This window comes from Sphaerodactylus townsendi, linkage group LG15 (assembly GCF_021028975.2).
Source record: "Sphaerodactylus townsendi isolate TG3544 linkage group LG15, MPM_Stown_v2.3, whole genome shotgun sequence".
In the NCBI taxonomy this organism is placed as follows: Eukaryota; Metazoa; Chordata; class Lepidosauria; order Squamata; family Sphaerodactylidae; genus Sphaerodactylus; species Sphaerodactylus townsendi.
In genome coordinates this window covers 30,990,611-31,004,607 of record NC_059439.1, presented here as the reverse complement: position 1 = coordinate 31,004,607, position 13,997 = coordinate 30,990,611, and the positions used below count along the sequence as shown (strand labels likewise).

The window sequence follows — 13,997 nt, the reverse complement described above, 5'->3', positions numbered from 1 at the left end:
GACCTCAAGCTAGCCGAGGTACCCCACTTTGCTCCCAATCTAGCCTGGGCCTCACCACTTCAGGGACCCACCCGTCCATTTCCCGCTTTTGATCTGGTCTGGCAAACCCGTACCCATCCACCCTGCTCCCAATCCGGTTAGGTGAGCCCATTGTGGCCTGGCCAGGCACACACCCACCCCCTACTCCAGATCTGGACTAGCAAGCCAGTCAAAGATCTCACCCACCCCCTGCTTCCAATGTGTCCTGGAAAGTCCACAGCAAGCTCACCTATGCCCCTCCCACCCCCTCCCCAGCTACCGATAGAGACTGCAGTAAAATGAGGATTAGAAGGAGCGTCTCAAATCTAGTAGAAGAAATGTAGGCAGTGAAAGCGTTCACTAGTGGGAGGAGCCTAGGAAGTGGGCGTGTCCTATTCCAGTTGTGTAGGAGGAGTCTGCTCCTGGTCAGCTGGTGGTGGGGGGAACTCGGTCTCTTGAGCGCATTGCACGCTGGACTCGGGAAGTTTACCATTTGCTTCCCCAGGCCCTTCCAGACACGAGACCCTGCTAGCATCTTCACCCATCAGGCGCTGGGCTTCTTCCACATCACCAGCCCCTTTCTCAACAACTTCTTCCATGGCTACAGAAGGCACCCTGGACTGACGCTTGCCAAAGAAAGTGGTGAGGGTCGCACGCCTTGCGTCCCCGTCCCCTGCCGTCACCGCTCCTTGCTCGAGCTCTTTATCCAACGCGGAGTCGTCCAGCATTGCTGCTTGCCCTGCCCACGCTGCGGTCTTGAAGCTGGTCGAACCCGAGCGATGCCTCCGCCAGCAGCATACGAGAGCGACTAGGATAATCAGGAGCAACAGGACGCTGAGGATTATGGCCGCCACCACTCCTCCGGTGGCCTTTGAAGGGCTTTTGGTAGCAACAGGATCAGAGACTCGTCCACCAACAGTAGGCGTCACCGTGACTCTTCTGGGCCCCTTTGAAGGGCTGTCCGTCACCCCTGTATCAGCTTCTGGTGTTCGAACGGTAGATGTCCCAGTTGTGAACAGGGTTTCTGGCCTCTTGATGTTGGGATCACGTGTTGTGGGAACATGTACACGTTGTCCTGGCGTGGTACTCTTTTCTTTATCTCCCTTCCTACCTCTTGGTAGCAAGTAGGTACTCCTGCCAGACGTTCCTGTTATGTTGGAGGACGTCAACTCTCCAACGGTTGTAGGGGATTTTCCCACCGCTTTGGTTGTAGCTGCAACGGTTGTGGTTGCTTCTGCATAAGCAGATGTACGGTTATCTGTGGTGCTGTCAGTCGGTTTGGTCTGTTTTAATGTTGCCATCTCCTTTCGTTCTGTGATGGGCTCTCCTTCCAAATGGTGAGTTGTAGAGTGCTGTTCAAGAGACAGAGTCCTTATTGAAGTTGTCTCCTTGTTACTGACTGTGGCGACCAACAGTTTGGAAACAGGGGGTGCCTTCGAAGAGACATCACTTCCTGTATCCTTTGTTGGCACCTTCGTAACGGGTAATTCAGCGGAAGGAGTTGGGACAGTCGATGGCATAGGGGAAATCAAATCCCCCAAGGCAGTAGATACAGAAATGGCTGGCTCTTTGCTGGGGTTGGGAGAACTCTCTTGTCCAAGGGTGCCACTGGCAAAAATAATGAGGAGGCCAAAGAACATACTGGAACCAGGTATTTGCCAGAGAGGAGATCTTGACGTTTTCATGGTGGAGTCCCGCGCTCTCTTAGACAGGAGCAAAGCCCAGTAGTGACCTGAGAACAAAACGTTGGCAGTTGTGAAATACATTTCTGGAGAAAAACATTGCAGAGAAATAGGAGTACACCACATCACACCCCAAATCTGGGAAAGAAACAACCCACTTAAACGAAACAGGGTTCATATTGCAGCAAACTCATCTGGGCACAAGGTGACCTCGATCTAGAACAGTGGTCTGCAACCTGCGACTCTCCAGATGTTCATGGACTACAAATCCCATCAGCCCCTGCCAGCATGGCCAATTGACCGTGCTCCATGCTATGCAAAAGGGGAAGGTACATGCTGCCATGCTGGCAGGAGATGATGGGAATTGTAGTCCATGAACATCTGGAGAGTCCCAGGTTGCAGACCCCTGATCTAGAACATAAGAAGAGCCCTGCTGGATCAGACCAGTGATCCATCAATTCCAGTGTCCAGTTCCCGCAATGGCCAACCAGATGCTCTGGGACAGTGGTACGAACCTTTGGCACGCCAGATGCTCATGGACTACAATTCCCATCAGCCTTTGCCAGCATAGCCCAGGGGTCTTCAAACTATGGCCCTCCAGATGTTCATGGACTACAATTCCTATCAGCCCCTGTCAGCATGGCCAAGTGGTAGGGCTCATGGGAATTGTAGTCTATGAACATCTGGAGGGCCATAGTTTGAAGACCCCAATTCCTATCAGCCCCTGTCAGCATGGCCAAGTGGTAGGGCTCATGGGAATTGTAGTCTATGAACATCTGGAGGGCCATAGTTTGAAGACCCATGACATAGCCAATTGGCCATGCTGGCAGGGGCTGATGGGAATTGTAGTCCATAACATCTGGAGTGCCAAAGGTTTGCCACCACGGCTCTGGGAGATCCACAAGCTAGGGCTCAGAGGGCAAAGCTTTCCCCGTTGTTGCTTCTGAACATGGAGACGCCATTTAACCAGCATGACTGCCAGGTCTTAAGACTGCGTCAATGGCGCGGACTTTGGAACTCCTGGCTTAACCCAAATGGCTATTGATAGCAGTAACCTCAGTGCCCTGGGTTTCACCCACGCAATTCCGCCAATCTATGAGAACACATTTGCCTTTATACCTTCAGAGTTCCCACCATAAATCCCCCCTCCCTGATTCCCATGGAGTGTGAGAGCACGGGGCGATGAGCCAGATGCTTGGGAGTTGACCATCTCAAGGCTGAAGCGAGTGATGGAGTTTCGTCAGCCCAATGCCACCCCTCCCTAGCCTGGGTATGTGGCACCAGGGTTGATTCTCATTGTCTATGGCTGCAACATATCGAAGTTTCAAAGGAGAGAGAACAAGGCCCCATGAATGATGATCAGGGTATGTGCCAGTTGTCTCCTTCTGCCTTCCCAAGCTGCAGGTGTGAAACCTTGCAACTGTGTGTGTAAACCCTGATAGGTGGGTGGAGAGGAGCACACTCATGAATCTGATAGGTTGGCATGATTTCCATGGTTTCTAAGCCAGTGGCTCCCAACTGGGGCTATGGATACAAAGGGGATCCTGTGCGGGATCCAAAATTTCTAGTGCTATGTTCTCATGGTGGTGGGATTCCAACCATGGGTGGCTCTCACTGCCAAGGCAAGGCACGACCATGGGGCAGTGGGTTGCCATTCTCAAGGTGGGGCATTCCCGGGTAAGGCAGTGGCAAGGCTGCAGCATCTTGGATCGTGTCCCTGGGTGGGAAACCAACGCACGAGGCACAGGCTGCCACACACCAGTGCACCTCCTGCTAGACTGAGCCAGTTCTGCGCCGCTGCTGCTGAGAGAGGGGACTCCACCCAGGCACCCACTGGCAAAATCACCCACAGGGGTAACCCTCTCAGGGCACACACAACACTGAGGTAACCTACTCAGGAACCCTGCAGGAAACCCGGCTGGGATCCAACCTCTGCCTGGCCTGAGGAGCACCAGTGTTGGGAGTGCCAGGTTTCCCTGCATGGATGGGCCTGTTCTCAGCAGCATATTTTCCTCTTCTCTCCTGACGTTGCTTCTGCTCAATGTTTGTCCCTGGATGTGCCAACAACTGTGCCCTGGCATCCAGAGTGGAGCAACAAACACATGTCTTCCAACTCTCTCAACCAGGGCCTCAAATAAAAGCAAGGGCGGGGGCTCAGCTGCCAGACAGGCCTACTTCTCACTTCCCACAGCCAATATTTTTATCTGCAGTAGCTTCCCCACATCATGCCTTTCAATTAAACTGAATCATCACAAAAGGAACTGAAACGGGCCAAAAAACGAGGGAAACCAAGTGAGGAGGGACTAACAGATTTTGGGGCAAGCAGGATAGCAAAAGGGAAGGGGTGGGACCGGCCGTTATTTTGGGCCGCCGGAGCGGGGGAACACTTCCTATGTTGTTCAGCTTTCCAGACTTCCTCTTTTGGTTTTTACCGTCAAGCTTCCTGAACATGTTGAAGTCAGTGTTCTATATTACCTGGCCCCAAAGATGCTACTATGTCTTATTTTCTGTGTATATTCTTTATTTTTCGGTGTTCTGTTTTGAGCAAGCTTCCAAAACAAAAAATCCTTTGCCAGCCGCCTTTACTTTCTGTGGGGATGCCCTTATATGGCTCTCAAAAGCACTCTCCTAGCAAAACCTCTACTATGTCTTATTTTTCGGGGATGTCTTATATTAGGGGAAACAGGGTGATCTGAATATATCATGATAGCAACATTTTATTTATTTATTTATTTATTTATTTACTTACTTACTTACTTACTTACTTACTTACTTACTTACTTACTTACTTACTTACTTACTTACTTAGGCTCATTCCGCACATGCAGAATAATGCACTTTCAAACTGCTTTCAATGCTCTTTGAAGCTGTGCGGAATGGCAAAATCCACTTGCAAACAGTTGTGAAAGTGGTTTGAAAATGCATTATTTTAGTGTAAAAGCGAAGCGCCCTACCATTTACTCTTTACTTTTATCTCTACTTACTTTTTTTACTTCTTTATTTTCATTACTTGAAGCCCCATTCCCATCTATGAATAAACCCTTCAAACGCTTCTCAATGCTTCCTCAGTTGTGCAGAATGGCAAACCCAATTTGGTAAAACAGCCGTAAGTGGTCGAAAATGCATTTTCATTTTATGCGGTGTCGCGAAGTGGCCTTATCACTTACTTACTTACTTTGCCGCACTCTGCACCTTCTAGGCTTATTCCGCTTCCTACTTCTACTTTCAAACTTACTCTTTCAATGCTGCTTAAACTGTGCAGAATGGCAAGTAAAACAGTTGTGAAAGTGGTTTGAAAATGCATTATTTTCGTGTCGCGGTGTGCCACCTGCCGCACTTGCACTTACCTTTACTGTTTGCCGCACTTACACTTTACTTGCCACTCTCTTACCCCTTTCATTTCTTATTTTCATTTCAATGCCTCTATCCCCGAAGGGCTCTGGGCGTTGTACAACAAAGTTAAATCATGATACAACTAAACACAATCAAAGCTAAACAATTAAATTCCAATATAAATAGATTACTAAATCCCCATTAAACCCCCATTTTCCATATTTCTGTTTTTCTCAGCCTACAGGTTTTACGAGAGAGGGCTAATCGTGCCGATTCAGGACTGGAGAACTCCCGGAGATTTCAGATGAAACCTGGGAAGGGTGAAGTTTGGGGAGGATGAGAGCTCGGAAACTTCCACTTCCTGCATGGAAACAGAACTGTACCATGTAGAGTTCCGTTGTAATTGTGGGAGAACTCCAGCCCCCCCACCCCACCCCGGAGGTTAACATCCCAAGCTGAAGAGCCTGGAGTTCAGTGGTATTGTGCCCATGCTTGGCATCACAAGGTTTGATCCCTGGAATCTACCTCCATGTTTTTTCTTTGTAAGAATCTTGGTAACTAACAGCCAATCAGCATAGACCGGGGCATCATAGAATCACAGAATCATAGAGTTGGAAGGGACCCCAAAGGGCCATCAAGTCCAACCCCCTGCCATGCAGGAACACATAATCAAAGCACTCCTGAAAGATGACCATCCAGCCTCTCTTTAAAAACCTCCAAAGAAGGAGACTCCACCACCCTCCGAGGCAGTGCATTCCACTGTCGAACAGCCCTTACTGTCAGGATGTTTTTCCTGCTGTTTAGGTGGAATCTCTTTTTCTTCACTAATGGCGGCGAACCTATGGAATGGGTGCCAGAGGTGGCACTCAGAGCCCTCTCTGTGGGCACACGCAGAGTCCCCCCACACACACACACACAGCTAGGCTGGCCTGGGCTGCTGGACTCGATTATTAGTATTAAACCTAAGACCTACTTTTGGGGAAGCAGTGTAGGCAACCCTGTTAAGCGCTGTTAAACCCCACTGATTTTCATGCAAAGAACTAAAGCGTGATCCTTTACCTGGGAGTAAGTTCGGTTGCTGGCAATGGGGCTTGCTTCTGAGTAAATCCTAATAGGGTCGTGATTCACCCATTGGAAGAGTTGCGCAGTTGCTTCAAAGCAAAGCCACTGACTACCACCAAGCTTACTCCCGAGTAACGCACGCCTTGGAGCCAACCGTTTTTTTCTAAACGAAAACCTCAGTATTCAGGTTAAATTGCACTTTGTGATAAATAAGTGGGTTTGGGGTTGCAATTTGGGCATTCTGTCTCGAAAAGGTTCGCTATCACTGCCTTAAACCCATTCCTCCTGGTCCTAGTCTCTGGAGCAGCAGAAAACAAGCTTGCTCCCTCACTAAATATCTAAACATGGCTGTCACGTCACCTCTTAACCTTCTCTTCACCAAACATCCCCAGCTCCCTAAGTCTCTCCTTGTAGGGCATGGATTCCAGACCTTTTACCATTTAAGCTGCCCAGATGATTGAAGGGCAAGGAGGTCCCACCATTTAATTCATAGGGAGAGTTTCTGATAGGCTGCTCCCTTGCCACAGGTATCCAAGAGGACCACGAATCGCTGAATGTCTGCCACTCTGCTAATTATCCAGGAAATGCTTGGCTCGGACCCTTCAGAAGCAACAGCAATCAATGGTGTTAGCTCACCCACATCCCCCTTTCACGCTGCTGCCAGTACTGGGGGTAGAATTGCCAGCTGGGAAATTCCTGGCAATTTGTGAGTGGAGTTAGGGGAGGGCAGAGTTTGGAGTGGGGAAGAAGTTGTGCAAGATGTGATGTCATCAATTGCACTCCAAAGCATCCATTTTCTCCAGGGAAACGGCTCTCTGCCGTCTGGAAATTAGTTGTAATTCTGGGGAGACACTTGAAGAAGAAGAAGAAGAAGAAGAAGAAGAAGAAGAAGAAGAAGAAGAAGAAGAAGAAGAAGAAGAAGAAGAAGAAGAAGAAGAAGAAGAAGAAGAAGAAGAAGAAGAAGAAGAAGAGGAGGAGGAGTAGTTTGGATTTATACCCCCTTTCTCTCCTGCAGGAGACTCAAAGGGGCTTACAATCTCCTTGCCCTTCCCGCCTCACAACGAACACCCTGTGAGGTAGGTGGGGCTGAGAGAGCTCCAAGAAGCTGTGACTAGCCCAAGGTCACCCAGCTGACGTGTGTGGGAGTGTACAGGCTGAACTGAATTCCCTAGATAAGCCTCCACAGCTCAGGTGGCAGAGCGGGGAATCAAACCGGGTTCCTCCAGATTAGATACACGAGCTCTTAACCTCCTACGCCACTGCTTGACCTGACTTGGAGGTTGGTAGCCCTACTTGCGTGGGAAGAGGTAATAACTGAGCCCACTCTCCAGGCTGGCTCGCCGAATTCAGCTTACTCCTTGGCCACTTTAACTTCTCATGCCAGGTCCGTTTGATGGAGACAGAATTGCCCTGACCAGCAGAATCACACCTGTAACTTTCATTATCGCCAGTAAGAAACGAATGACTTTGTGGAGGATGTGGACAGCGGCAGGGACGACGTGGTAGCTGAAATGCTGAAAATGCCACTCACCACCTATCCCCGTGTGCAACTCTTCAGCCCCTTCCGCAGAATAACACACTTTCAATCTGCTCTCACAATGGTTTGCAACTGGATTTTGCTATTCTGCACAATAAAATCCAGCTGCAAAGTGCATTGGAAGTGGATTGAAAGTGCGTTATTCTGCACATGCGGAAGGGGCTCTTTGCCTGCATACCACCAAAGGGACCCATTTCAGCTTTTTTTTACTTTTTGGTGGTGTCGACTTATGACGACCCTGTAGGGCAGTGATAGCGAACCTTTTTGAGACCGAGTGCCCAAATTACAACCCAAAACCCACTTATTTATCACAAAGTGCTAACATGGCAATTTAACCTGAATACTGAGGTTTTAGTTTAGAAAAAAATGGTTGGCTCCGAGGCGTGCATTACTCGGGAGTAAGCTTGGTGGTAGTCGGTGGCTTTGCTTTGAAGCAACCGTGCAACTCTTCCAACGGATGAAACCACAACCCTTGGAGGGTTTACTCAGAAGCAAGCCCCATTGCCAGCAACCGAGCTTACTCCCAGGTAAAGGATTGCACTTTAGTTCTTCGCATGAAAATCAGTGGGGTTTAACAGCGCTTAACAGGGTTACCTACACTGCTTTCCCAAAACTAGGTCTTAGGTTTAATGCTAATAGAACCCAGCGGTCCAAGCCAGCCTAGATATGTGTGTGTGAGTGGGGGGGGGGACTCTGTTTGCGCGTGCCCACAGAGAGGGCTCTGAGTGCCACCTCTGGCACCCGTGCCATAGGTTCGCCACCACTGCTGTAGGGCATGGGTCTTCAAACTATGGCCCTCCAGATGTTCAGAGACTACAATTCCCATGAGCCCTACCACTTGGCCATGCTGACAGGGGCTGATGGGGTTTCGTGAGATCCTCGGTAAACATCTGGAGAACCCACTCAGGACCCCCTGCTGTAGGGTTTTCAAGGCAAGAGATGTTTAGAGATGGTGTCTCTTTGGAGGTTGTCCTTCCCCGTTCTAACCAAGGCTGACCCTTTTAGCTTCTGACCTCTCACAAGATCAAGCTAGTCTGGGGCTATCCAGAAACTTCATCCTCCAATTGCTCGGGGGGGGGGGGGGCTTTTCTTTTCCATGCATTATACTTATTTACACAGCCACTGCCACTCACACAGTTCAAGCCCCCTGTGGGTCAGATATCCTGGCAGCTGGCTCACGGTCAACTCAGCCATCCATCCATTCTTAGTCGGTAAATGAGTACGTAGCTCATAGCTAGGGGGTAAAGAATAGCCGGGGAAGCAATGACAAACTACCCCACAAAAACGGCTTGCCTATAAAATCACTGCTCGCAGTGGTATTCCCAGGGTCGGACTGAAGGGGAAACTTTTCCTTTTACATCAGCATATCTCCCAAGATGGGGCTGCTATCAGGTCCCAAGCCTACAATCCATTTCTGGAAGCAAGAAGTAGCTTTGCTTCATTCTCAGCCGCTAAGAAGTGTCCTGCTAGCTTGTCACTTGACATAAACATTTTTTAAAAGGGAATGAAAGCTGTCAGACGTCCTGCCAAGAAAAGATGCGTTCCCAGCTAGTTGGGACTGTTTCCCAGCAGATTTTTCAGATCAACTTTGGCCAGTTTTCTTGACGTCACGTAGAACCTTCCCCGCCTCAGATTGCCTTGTGGTCAACGGCAACATTTTCCATCCTGGATGACAGCTATGCTCCTCTCCCACCCACATCCTGCGCACAAAGACCATGAACTGCGATGAAGTCATCGCGCTTCTTCTTCTTTTGGTGCATCCTCATTTCCAACCCGCAAGGAGCTGAAAACTGCAGTTTCAGGGACGGGCACAGAGCAGACTAAGTCTGGACGGGTTTGTAGAAGCGCCCTCAGAAGACAACCCACAAGAGACCCACACGGCTTGGCTTGAGCTTTTCGTGCGAAGTCAGAAATGAGAACTCCTGTACCTCAGCGTGGGGGACATGCGCAAGTTCCTCCTTTGGAGGTGACACAGGAAATGCTCGCAGTGAATGTGCAAGTCACTTGTGCAGAGTTTGGCAATGCTTCTGTGTCAGTTCTGAAGCCGTCCTGAGGGATTTCCGCAGTGGCAGAGGTGGGGTGGGGAACTGTAGGAGGGAAACACTGAAGCCGTCCTGAGGGATTTCCGCAGTGGCAGAGGTGGGGTGGGGAACTGTAGGAGGGAAACACTGAAGCCGTCCTGAGGGATTTCCGCAGTGGCAGAGGTGGGGTGGGAAACTGTAGGAGGGAAACACTGAAGCCGTCCTGAGGGATTTCCGCAGTGGCCGTGGTGGGGTGGGGAACTGTAGGAGGGAAACACTGAAGCCGTCCTGAGGGATTTCCGCAGTGGCTGAGGTGGGGTGGGGAACTGTAGGAGGGAAACACTGAAGCCGTCCTGAGGGATTTCCCTGCAGTGGCAGAGAGGTGGGGTGGGGAACTGTAGGAGGGGAAAACACAGCCGCCCTGAGGGATTTCCAGTGGCAGAGGTGGGTGGGGAACTGTAGAGGGAACACTAGGCCGCCCCAAGAGAGGGATTTCCGCAGTGGCAGAGGTGGGGTGGGAAACTGTAGGAGGGAAACACTGAAGCCATCCTGAGGGATTTCCGCAGTGGCAGAGGTGGGGAACTGTAGGAGGGAAACACTGAAGCCGTCCTGAGGGATTTCCGCAGTGGCAGAGGTGGGGTGGGGAACTGTAGGAGGGAAACACTGAAGCCGTCCTGAGGGATTTCCGCAGTGGCAGAGGTGGGGTGGGGAACTGTAGGAGGGAAACACTTTCGCTAGTTTTTTTGTGGGTTGGAAATGATGACACACAAAAATGAAACACAGCGTCTGTCTGGCAGCACATGGTCTTTATGTGCATGTAGGTTTGTGGGATGGGGGGGGGGGAGCATGACTATCTCCTGTTAAAGAAAATGTTGCTTTGAACCTTCCACTTTTGTGCATGGGTGAAATTGATATAAGATTGTTCCTGCTCAAAAGCAAAGGGATTGGGTAGAACAGACTCAAGAATCTGCGGCTGCAGGCTAGTTCGGTGCAATTTCTGCCTGTGTTTTTCCTCTTTAAAGTCCTCCTTAAAAAGAAAAATTCAGGGATTCTGACAAAACAAATGTCCTGTCCTGTCCTGTCCTGTATGTGCCAGCCTTTCCAGATGAAACTAAGCAGGGTCAGCTGTGGTTAGTATGTGGATTGGAAACCACCAAGGAAGTTCGGGGTTGCTGTACTAAGGCAGATAAATGGCAAACCACTTCTGGAATGTTTCTTGCCGTGAAAACCCCATAGGGGGTCTCCAGACGTTGGCTACAACTTGACAGCACTCACTCACTCACATTCACACACACAAACACACACAATAATCATCAGATCCTCTGAAGATGCCAGCCACAGATGCAGGCGAAACGTCAGGAGAGAATGCTGCTAGAACACGGCCAGACAGCCCGGAAACCACACAGCACCCCAGTGATTCCGGCCGTGAAAGCCTTCGACAATACACGCAATAATGCTTTTGTTGGCATTAAAAGAGAGAAACGTTAATATGCAGTAACCCAAATAGAACACAGCGAACAATAGATTTCAAAATCAACTGTTGAGATCTGCTACATTCCATTCACGGTATCTAATTACTTTCTGTGGAAACTTGGCAACTGGTTCAGTTAGTCATGTCTTGAAGTGATCCGAATAGCGTTCCCTATCACCAAGCAACGGATCAATAAATTTAACATGGATGCTAGAATGAAAAGGGCAATATCACAGAACGCGGGTGATTCTAACTCGTATTGGCTGCAAGGGAAAACTCTATCTGAAAACGGGATTTTGTGATCTTCTGTATAACAAGGCTAAAGGGAGTATGTTGGAACTGGAAAGAAAAAATGGTAGTTGATGGCACTTTAGTCTGCATGAAACACTTTAGTCTGCCCAGAAATACAGCACGTGCAAGTTTTCCATGACAACAGAGGTGTAGCAATGAGGTATGTTATACCTGTTGAATTTCTGCCTGTCACACACCTGCTAAAAGCCCTTAGTGCCTTGCTGGGGGAAAAGTAGGATGTCCGTGGATAATGTGTGACTCATAAAAAAAAACCCTGCCCCAACCCAGCTGCTATTCCTGCCCTTTATAATTCCTCATTTCCCCAGTTCTGCAAATATCCTTCTCAGTTTACCTCAGGTTTGACCACCCCAGACCCCTTTTTCCTCAGAAAGTTCCTCAGTTTGATTTACAGGCCGATAAGTTATTCCCACCCCAAATGCCCCCTTCCTTTTACCTTTTCCCAGGACAGCTTCAACCCAGGTGGACCAAATCTCCGCCTTTGAGGCGAGCTTCTTGCGTTGCGATCCGTGGCGCCTCGGCGTGGCCTTCTCCTCCCTGCACCCACCCGCAACTTTTGTTTGGCCAGGCAGGAAGGAGTGAATAATACTAAGAGGGTGGCAGCAGTGGAGAAATAGTGAGAAAGGGGAAAGAAACAACGGTTATGTTTAAAAGGAAGTGGCTTGTGGCATTGGCAACATCCTCAAATCCGCCCGTTCTGATACTGGGTGGAGGTCTCAGTCCTCAAGTCCAAATCCAGGTGGGGATGCAGGCACCATTTGAGCCGAAGGTTGCCAAGGTCTGACCCCAGAACTTATTTTTCAGTGACTGCCATTAGCCCTGGGATGTGTGTAAGAATAAGAGGGAGTTTCTCTGGGCTTGTGCAGAGGACAATTGTTCCTCTGTATGTAAGTACAAATAGCTCCCTCCCTCCCCTTGCATCTGAGATTAGGGAGGAGTTCTACCACAGAAGAAGGGACAACCACCGAAGAAAGCAAGGCTGCCATTATTTAGTTCCATCCCTTTCATACCTGCCCAGCAGGCAGAAATTCAACAGGTGAAGCATTGCCCAGTACAAAGAAGATAAGGACAGAGAAGCCTGCTGGATCAGACCAGAGTCCATCTAGTCCAGCTCTCTGCTACTCGCAGTGTCCCACCAGGTGCCTTTGGGAGCTCACGTGCAGGATGTGAAAGCAATGGCCTGCTGCTGCTGCTGCTCCTGAGCACCTGGTCTGCTAAGGCATTTGCTATCTCAGATCAAGGAGGATCAAGATTGGTAGCCATAGATCGACTTCTCCTCCATAAATCTGTCCAAGCCCCTTTTAAAGCTATCCAGGTGAGTGGCCATCACCACCTTCTGTGGCAGGATATTCCAAACACCAATCACATGTTGTGTGAAGAAGTGTTTCCTTTTATTAGTCCTAATTCTTCCCCCCAGCATTTTCAACGTATGCCCCCTGGTTCTAGTACTGTGAGAAAGAGAGAAAATCTCTATCTCTGTCAACATTTTCTAATCATGCATAATTTTATGACTTCTGATCATATCCCCCCTCAGACGTCTCCTCTCCAAACTAAAGAGTCCCAAACGCTGCAGCCTCTCCTCATAAGGAAGGTGCTCCAATCCTTCAATCATCCACGTTGCCCTTCTCTGCACTTTTTCTATCTCTTCGATATCCTGGGAGTGCAAACACATTACGATGAAAACCAAAGTTCCCAACCCCATATAAGCCTAATGGTGGGAGGGGCGGAGGCTCGCAGAGGGATCTATCAAGTTTGTGTGGGGAAATTATTTCATCATACCATGCAATGGTCTTGTTTCCTGGTTGTGTGGGGAGCAGCCGTGTCCTTCCATGCTCTCTGGCAGCAAAACTAAAAGCCAGCAGTAAAGTAGTAAAAGCACCAAGCACTTATCTCCTCTTGCGTGTTCTTATCAGAAAGAGACTGCTTTAGGTCTTCTTAACCATCTGCCTGCACACACCCTCGCCGGTTTCGTTTGTGGCTAGATGTCTTTGCATTTGCACGAAGCTTTTGAGTGCTGCCCGAGCAGGACCTATAGGATCATAGAGAGCAGAGAAGAGAGGGTACCTTTCTGAGAGCCAGCGTTAAGAGCAGGTGGATTCTAATCCGGAGAACCGGGTTTGATTCCCCACTTCTCCACCTGAATGGTACAGGCTTGTCTGGTGAACCAGATGCGTTTCTGCACTCCTACATTCCCGCTTGGTGACCTTGGGCTAGTCACAGTTCTTCGGAACTCTCTCAGCCCCACCTACCTCACAAGGTGTCTGTTGTGGGGAGAGGAAGGGAAAGGAGCTTGTAAGTCACCTTGAGTCTCCTTACAGGAGAGAAAGGTGGGGTATAAATTAAAACTCTTTTTCTTCTTATCAGGGGCCACATGTGGCATAATACCTGAATATATGCAGAGGTGGGATCCAGCAGGTTCTCACAGGTTCCCGAGAGTAGGTTACTAATTATTTGTGTGTGCCAAGAAGGGGTTACTAATTGGTGATTTTGCCACGTGATTTTTGCCTTAGTGACGCCCCTCCTCTCAGCAGTAGCGCGCAGAACTTGAAGCCGTCTAGCAGGAG

The 13,997-nt window shown here is 49.4% G+C and overlaps 1 protein-coding gene across 2 annotated transcripts; it reads right to left on the bottom strand.

Annotated features, from left to right (window-relative positions):
• Positions 1-295: 295 nt before the first annotated feature.
• Positions 296-13,280, bottom strand: LOC125445081 (leukosialin-like). 2 transcript variants are annotated; one of them, XM_048517918.1, is made up of 3 exons: positions 13,213-13,268; positions 11,870-12,021; positions 296-1,750 (listed from the first exon to the last, which is right to left on the bottom strand). In XM_048517918.1, the coding sequence occupies exon 3, from the start codon at positions 1,701-1,703 to the stop codon at positions 411-413; it is 1,293 nt and encodes a 430-aa protein (XP_048373875.1). In that variant the 5' UTR covers positions 1,704-1,750; positions 11,870-12,021; positions 13,213-13,268; the 3' UTR covers positions 296-410. The 2 variants fall into 2 exon arrangements, with proteins under 2 accessions (XP_048373875.1, XP_048373873.1); XM_048517916.1 differs by lacking the exon at positions 11,870-12,021 and having other exon boundaries at positions 13,213-13,280.
• Positions 13,281-13,997: the final 717 nt, after the last annotated feature.